An 8,387-nucleotide genomic window follows, 5' to 3' on the forward strand; every position below is an offset into this window, starting at 1 on the left:
GCTAGACAAGGCCGTCTCAGGTCCAAAACTGGAGCTCGCTACATCATCACTAGTAATCTACGCATGCCTTGCTTCACTACATATATATAGTGAGTTCTCCCTCCGTAAAGAAATATAAAAGCATTTAGATCATTAGAATAGTGATCTAAACGCTCTTATATTTGTTTACAGAGAGATTACATTTTAACATCTGAAAACCTTTTATTACAAATTTTGACCGAGTGTAGGGGAAATGATCTGTGTCTACAATGGATAGCCGTGGAAGAGAGAAGAAACCAGGCACAGAGGAGGGGACAGACAGACTGTGTGCGGGTCTGAGCGTATAGGCGATCGGCGTGCGTGCCTTCACTTTGCCGGCAGACAGTAACCCAGCTGGTGTACACGTATGGTATTTCTCGTTGCCCAACTGCTCCGCTCCGCCAAAGCAGCGCAGCGCGGCAGTAGTAAAATGCAAGTGCCGAGCGAAGGCGACGGCATAACAGCAACAACAGTCCATCACAAAGGACAAATCACACACAGCAAATTTCCTATTCGCGGCCACATGGACTGCTCGCAGACGCACGGAGCAAAGCCCCCCAACTTAGGCCCTAATCGTCCTCTCACTGACAGTGACCAAAACGTCGGCCACCATCACAAGCCAAAAGTAGCAGCCAAACCATACACATTTCGCGTGTAAATCCTTCCTCAAAGTACACAGAAGCAGAAGCATTCCAATTAATCCATGGTGCGGTTGGTGTACCCAGAACAAGTATCACTCACTATGCATTCCAAAGTACTACATTACAGATGATGACGACGACGACAACAACAACAACAACAACAGTATCACTTCATTTGAAGGTAAACTGTCAAGAAGAAGAGAATTAACCCAATCTAGTTATCCACCGAAGACCCATCCATCGATTCTTACAAAAGAATTGGGACCTCACAGGCCGAGTCCCAAGCCATATATCTACAACCCCAACATTTCATTTTCATTTCATTCCATTTCAGCCTCTCTCTGATGATCATCAGCCAGAGCCACCTCTCGCGTTCGGTGATGCTTCAAATGGCACATTCCACGCGCTTCATCAAATGCAAAAAAGAGAAAACCCCATTATACTGCTTGCTTGCTGTAGTATCCTATCATCATCACTCCACCTGCTCGCCGATGAGGTCGAGCCCGACGACCAAGAACGACACCCCCTGGAACAGAAGGAAGTAGAAATGTATGCCCTGAACCGAGAGCAGGCTGCGAGCTGCTGCTGTCAAGAGGAGGAAGGACAATGCTAGTTCTTTCCTGTATAACCTATTGTGTTTCTTCTTTTTAGGTTCCGATTTCGGGTACAATTCCTCCTTTGCTGCTAGGGAGTCGAGGTTGGGCGCGGACCCTACTCTCTGCTGCTTGGATTGCTTCTCGTTCTCGACGAGGGCGACGAGATCGCCCTCCGAAGACCGGCCGGATTTCTTGGTGACGACCCACTCGTAGGCGCTCCCGAGCTGGAACAGGCCGGAGATCATGGCGTTGAACTTGGTCACCGACATGGTGTTCTCAAACAGAAGGTAGGGGACGATGAATGGGAAGGACTTTGGGGCTGGGAGGATGTTGAGCAAGGACATGGTTGCTGGAATGTAGCACACCACCCAGGCAGGTAGCTCTGCTTCAGGAGCAAACATTGTCATTGGAAGTATGACGCAGAAGAGGGTGAATGAATAGAAGGGCAGAATCAGTTTTCGGAGGAGAAAGAAAAGGAATATCAAGTTGAATTTCTTCCAGAACCCAATCTGCAACAGAGGTAGGTAATGTCATTCAGTGGTACATAAATATATGGGGCAAACATTTGAAAACTAAGGGTGCTCATCAGGTGTAAGAATGTTGATCAAAACGAATTCGCGCATTTTTACAAACCACATAGGCCGATTGATTTTCCAGACTAATAGAGTTTGCCCAAAATTTGATAGTACTGTGTGATATTGACCAAATAAACTTCATTGCAATTTGCAAAATGTGAGGAGGCAATACATAAATGATGACCCTTGGTAAGAAGGGAATTTATCAAAGCGAGCGAGTCAAAATGTAAATCTAATTATAAGATTAAAATAGAACCATTAAACAATATGCGAGTTAAAATGATTTTAACTGACCAAACTTCAAGCAGAACAAAGTTTATACAACTGTATAGTTTAGTCATGAAAACTTGCAAACATACGTCCTACTTGTGCTTCCTGGGAAATAATCAGCCTTGTAAATATTCATCCTGCGGATGTGACTTGTCATACTAATCAAACTGTACTTAATTAAGCAACTGAATGCAGCTAAAACCTTGTTAACCGCAAGAAAGGGACAAGCCTAAACCAAGTATACTTACAACAGAAGTAAATTTTGAAGTATAATGCAGTTCAACTCATCTTTTCCCCAAAAAAAGACTCATCTTCCAAAATATGCCTAAGTTCATACCTTCGATTTGATAATGTCCACAAAGCAGAGTCTAAACAACTGCATCGGACCAGAATGCCATCGATGCTGCTGTTTTCTGTATGCTTCATATGACTCCGGCAATTCGCACTGGCACTGAAAGGAAAATTCGTGTAGCACAGTTTGAATGATCAGTGAAGCTTCGAATACCATACAGAAAAGTCATAAACCACAAGAGAGGTTATTCAAGTACCTCAACGTCGTTAAGATAGAGAAACTTCCATCCCTTTAGATGTGCTCGGACAGCAATATCCATGTCTTCAACTGTCGTTCTCTCCATCCATCCTCCAGAGTCCTCGAGTGCCTTAATTCTCCACACTCCCGCGGTTCCGTTGAACCCGAAAAAATTGAGGAATGCCCCATTAACCTGCTGTTCCACCTCAAAGTGGAAGCACAGATTTATGTTTTGCAGCCTAGTTAACAAGTTCTCATCCTTGTTTACAAAAGACCACCTTGCCTGAACTAGTCCAACATCCTCTTTGCCCTGAAAGTCGCACACGCAGCTAGTCAGATGATAGAACTTTCATGGGCTCGTCATCATTAGATAAGAATGAATGTGAATTTTGAGCTATACCTTGAAATGGGGCACAGTTAGCTTCAGGAAGTCTTCTTGTGGTTGGAAATCAGCATCAAAGATAACAACAAACTCATAGTCTTTCACATAGCTGCAGTTCATGGCAGACTTGAGATTTCCAGCCTTGTAGCCATCACGAATCACCCGGTGCCGGTACAATATCCGGACACCCTCCCGTTGCCATTTCTCAACCTCCTCTCTGATGAGAGCAGAAGTCGCAGCATCATCAGAATCATCGAGCACCTGCACCAAGAAATTCGATCTCGGCCAGTCCAGATTGCAGACAGCTCCAATGGATTGCTGATACACCTGCAAACACGCATACAAATCAAAGGAATGAGCTAAAATTTGATTCAAGATTCATCATAGTTGCACAGATTATTCAATATTTCCCTGATTCAGTATTGTTCAAAATGAAGCCTACCATTAAAAAGAACAAGAACAATAACTAACTTAGGAGCATGAAACATTAAAAAGCATCATTAAACAAACAAGACTATAATGGAGTATTGAATAAGCGGCACCCTCATTTGACAGCAGCAAATGAATTGAATTGGCAGCCGCGTCTAAAATGTGTCTTGGGATGGAAAAGATAGACAAGCATAACTGGGATGTGCTTTAGAAACACTCGAGCACCCCATCCCCAAAAATGGAACTCTTCAGCCCACATACTCCATTCCGGGATCGAATCTTCAACCAAACAGTTCATGATGACAACACCCAACACTCAGTAGTAGTAGTAGTAGCCATCACGTTAACCAACTAGTAGGAGCTTTGGTCAAAAAACAAGAGAAACCGTTTCAGTCCCAACTTGCAAGCAACACTCCAGTCCAGTCCCCAAAGTGATAGGGGCCAATATTTTGCGTTACTGGCACTGCAGCCAAGATGGATAACCCAATCTCAACTATCCACTGCATCCTATGGCTCTTATCTATCCGCCGGTTAATTTTCGGTCCCGGGATTGCAGCTCAAATCCGAATCTTTCGATGCCTGCGACCACCAATGCGGCGGCCGGCCGGGGCGGCCGACGCCCAATCCCAGGCCGCGACCTTGATTTCACCTTCAGGCACAGAAAAAATGGCAGGCGGAGAAGTGGAAATTCGTTTCTTTTGGTTTTTGTAGCTCACCTCCTTCTCGTTGCACATTGGAATCTGGACGAGCACCATGGGGAACTCCCCCTCCTCCTCCTCCTCCTGGGCGCCGGCCTCGACGTCGTCCGAGCCTTTGCCGTTGCCGGCGGCGGCGGCGTTGGGCACGGGCCTGATCCCCCTGAGCTTGATCCAGAAGCAGCCGAGGCAGAGGATGAGGCGGTCGGCGCTCTGGATCATGAAGAGCACGACGCAGGCGTTGGTGAGGAACTGCAGCGCCGGGCCGAGGTAGGCGGCGCGGGCGCGCATCCAGGCCGCGTAGCCCGCGGCGAAGAGGCCCTCGACGGCCTCCAGGTCAGGGAGCGCGGCGAGGTGCCAGCCCTGGGCGTGCGCGGCGACGTCGGCGGCGAGGAGGAGCAGGGAGAGGAGGAGGGAGGCGCGGATGAAGCCGTAGAGCCTGGTGCGCAGCGCGGGCCTGCCGGCCCCCGGCCCCGGCGGCGCGCCGTCGGCGTCGGCGTCGGAGTCGGTCCGGCCCGCGGCCACCCGCCTGCGCGCGGCCGCCGCCACGGAGAGCGCGGCGGTGGCGGCGCCCGTGAGCTTCCCGGCGGCGCGGTGCGCCTTGAGGAGCAGCACCCAGGTGATCTGGCGCGCGTTCTTGCCGCGGCCGTCCTTGCCCCCCGCGGCGGGGGAGCCCGGCGGCGGCACCTCGGAGATGGCCCAGTCCGGGGTCTGCATCTTGACCACGACGGGCGTCCCCGTCACGCCGCCGGACACCCCTCCCCGCGCCTCCTGCCCCCACCACGGCGCCATTGCCGGCCCCGGACCCCAGATGCCGCCCCCTTGGCGGCTGCGGCTGTGGCTCCGGCCCCCCTCACCTCCTCATCAACACACACACACACACTCTCTGAGGCTAGGCTGGAGCTAGAGGTGGACGGACGCCAAGACGGAAGAAGAGACAGGGGAAGAAGGAAATGGCAGGAGGAAGGACGGGGACGGATGGCAGGCGGGCAGGCAGCAGCAGGATCCCACGCGCGCACGGAGCGTAGCGTAGCGTAGAGTGAGGCGCGGCAGCAGGGAGGAGTGAGGGGAGGAAGATGGAGGAAACAGCTCAGCTCTGAGTAGCTCACCACGTCGCGGCGGGGGATCCAATCCAACTTCCCCTCGGCTCAGCTCGGGACAAGCCGGGCCTTTATACATACACACCCCTACTCTCCCCTATGATTACCACACCGCCGCGAGCCGGGCGCGAGCACCACCGCCACCCCCGTAGAAAAGAGAAGAAAATTCAGAGCTCCTCTGGTTTCACTTTGGCCTCTGGTTCCAGCTGGAGACCAGAGTAGGAGTGGAGGACGGCTTTTAAGCAGCTATCCCTCCTCCATGAATAAATGTACTTCTATCTTATCTCTGTGATAGGTCAAAGATTTATAATTTTAATCAATTTTATAGAAAAATGTAACCATATGTGACGTCAACTTGATATATTATGAAAGTACATTTCAAAGCGAATCTAATGATACTAATTCAGTGCCATAAATGCGACTATTTTTTCTATAAAGTTGATACTGCGGCAAAATCCAGATGTACACTTATTCCGCGGACGGACAGAGAGAGTAGCTCTCGCTCCCTGCCCAACGCTGGGCCCCGTTCATCAGCTCGATTAACGTACTACTGTTAACATGAAGTTGGTAATAATCCCCAGTTGGATTGGAAAGCAGCGGCGGGATTGACTAGTTAACGTGGAAACCATGGTGTTCTTGTCGTCGGGATCTGCAAATGGCAGCGGGACGACGCTTCCATCTACCGCGTGTCTGTGTCTCATTAGCATAAGAGTACTACTACTAGCATGGGTAACTTGACAAGAGCTTACTGTAGTTAGTTGTAAGCTGGAAGGGAAGGGGCGGCGAGTGCAACGGGACACGTGATGATGAGATGATTCGTTGCGTGGAGCCAGGACGGTGTCGGTGGCGACCCCCAGCCCCCAGCCCCAGCCCGGCCCACACACGTCCGGCCGTCTCCATCCCCATCCATCCATTCATCCACCGGTCCGGTCCGGTTCGGTTGGGGTTGGGGTTGGGTACTTTGGCTAGGTATATATCTCCAACGCGGACCTATAGAATAGGCATTGTGTTTGTCTGCAATGTGATATGAGAGTAAATCATCTAACTGTGCCGTACATCTTTTATAAAAGGAATTTAATCATACCAGATAATTTTCATTTTAATCAGATCAAATTAATTATATTCCCATATATTTTAACTAAACAATAACGGACGACCTTTTTTGACATGATCTAAATATTTGCCTGCCGCGAAGGCACTTGTGTTGCACGTCCTGTGCTCCCATGTCCAGCAAGCTCAACGGCAATGAGCCTCACGAAGTGAAGCTACGAGATGTGAAGAATAGGACGTGGAACACGGCCCATATGAGATACCAGATGTGGTTGTCTGCCATCTCCTACTCTTCGTCGCCAGAGTCTGTCTTGTGGACAGCGTCAGACGTGGATGGACCGGCCTCGCGGTCGTTGCGGACGAGCGCAAACGGCTTGGGTGGCGTGGTCGACGCGGAGCTGGCGACGTCCTACAACTGTGCCTCCTCTTCGTACACATCCGCGTCGATCTTCCTGAACAGTGTATCCCTCTCCGCCCGCAGGATGTGCAGCTACCAACACTAGCGGCGGATGTTGCAGGCGTTGTGGACCAGGAATCCCGGATCGTCTGCCACCATGGCCACGACGGTATTGTCGTTGGCCTACTCACGGACGATTTGTCCCTCCGCGAGCTGGTGCTCGTCGAGGGGACAAAGTGTGTGGTGTTGTTCCTTCTACGCCTGTCGGCACACCGACACCAACGGCACCGGATGCTCTTCAGCCATTACAACGTCGAAGTATGCCTGCACCTGCTCCAAGGTGAAGCCAACATGGCCCGGTGCTGGCGGTGGCGCCGGCTCGTTCGTACATCATCTCGTTGTCATCCCTGACCTCCGGTGAGCTCGCCGACAAGCCTTGCTCTGTCTGATTCGCAAGGTCGGCTTGCCAGACGACCGCAATGCCAGCCAACTCGTGATTTTGCTTCGTTGAGAGGCTCTCCCACATTACTCTATAGCTCGCAGCCATAGTGGAGGTGGTGCGGTACGGATCATGCCGGCCCTGGCCTTGTTATAAACAGTGGGCGATGGTCAGGCCAAGCGTCAGGTTATTCAATGTGGGGCGCGTCACTTGGTTTCTCAAACTGCCACGCATGTTCAGTGCCGACAATGAAGGAAATATGCCCTAGAGGCAATAATAATGTTATTATTTTATTTCCTTATATCATGATAAATGTTTATTATTCATGCTAGAATTGTATTATCCGGAAACATAATACTTGTGTGAATACATAGACAAACTAAACGTCACTAGTATGCCTCTACTTGACTAGCTCATTAATCAAAGATGGTTATGTTTCCTAACCATAGATATGTGTTGTCATTTGATTAACGAGATCACATTATTGGGAGAATGATGTGATTGACATGACCCATTCCATTAGCTTAGCACCCGATCGTTTAGTATGTTGCTATTGCTTTCTTCATGACTTATACATGTTCCTATGACTATGAGATTATGTAACTCCCGTTTGCCGGAGGAACACTTTGTGTGCTACCAAACGTCACAACGTAACTGGGTGATTATAAAGGAGCTCTACAGGTGTCTCCAAAGGTAAATGTTGGGTTGGCGTATTTCGAGATTAGGATTTGTCACTCCGATTGTCGGAGAGGTATCTCTGGGCCCTCTCGGTAATGCACATCACATAAGCCTTGCAAGCATTGCAACTAATGAGTTAGTTGCACGATGATGTATTACGAAACGAGTAAAGAGACTTGTCGGTAACGAGATTGAACTAGGTATTAAGATACCGACGATCGAATCTCGGACAAGTAACATACCGGTGACAAAGGGAACAACGTATGTTGTTATGCGGTCTGACCGATAAAGATCTTCATAGAATATGTAGGAGCCAATATGAGCATCCAGGTTCCACTATTGGTTATTGACCGGAGACATGTCTCGGTCATGTCTACATTGTTCTCGAACCCGTAGGGTCCGCACGCTTAAGGTTTCGATGACAGTTACATTATGAGTTTATGAGTTTTGATGTACCGAAGTTAGTTCGGAGTCCCGGATGTGATCACGGACATAACGAGGAGTCTCGAAATGGTCGAGACATAAAGATTGATATATTGGACGGCTATATTCGGACACCGGAAGTGTTCCGGGTGATTTCGGAGAAAA

At 49.6% G+C, this 8,387-nt stretch overlaps 1 protein-coding gene across 1 annotated transcript; it reads right to left on the minus strand.

The window, feature by feature from the left end:
• Positions 1-690: 690 nt before the first annotated feature.
• LOC119269113 (probable xyloglucan glycosyltransferase 1) lies at positions 691-5,326 on the minus strand. Its single transcript, XM_037550870.1, has 5 exons — positions 4,157-5,326; positions 3,030-3,338; positions 2,649-2,939; positions 2,438-2,551; positions 691-1,764 (listed from the first exon to the last, which is right to left on the minus strand). The coding sequence occupies exons 1-5, from the start codon at positions 4,925-4,927 to the stop codon at positions 1,132-1,134; spliced, it is 2,118 nt and encodes a 705-aa protein (XP_037406767.1). The 5' UTR covers positions 4,928-5,326; the 3' UTR covers positions 691-1,131.
• Between the last annotated feature and the right edge of the window lie 3,061 nt (positions 5,327-8,387).

Source organism: Triticum dicoccoides, chromosome 3A (genome assembly GCF_002162155.2).
Source record: "Triticum dicoccoides isolate Atlit2015 ecotype Zavitan chromosome 3A, WEW_v2.0, whole genome shotgun sequence".
In the NCBI taxonomy this organism is placed as follows: Eukaryota; Viridiplantae; Streptophyta; class Magnoliopsida; order Poales; family Poaceae; genus Triticum; species Triticum dicoccoides.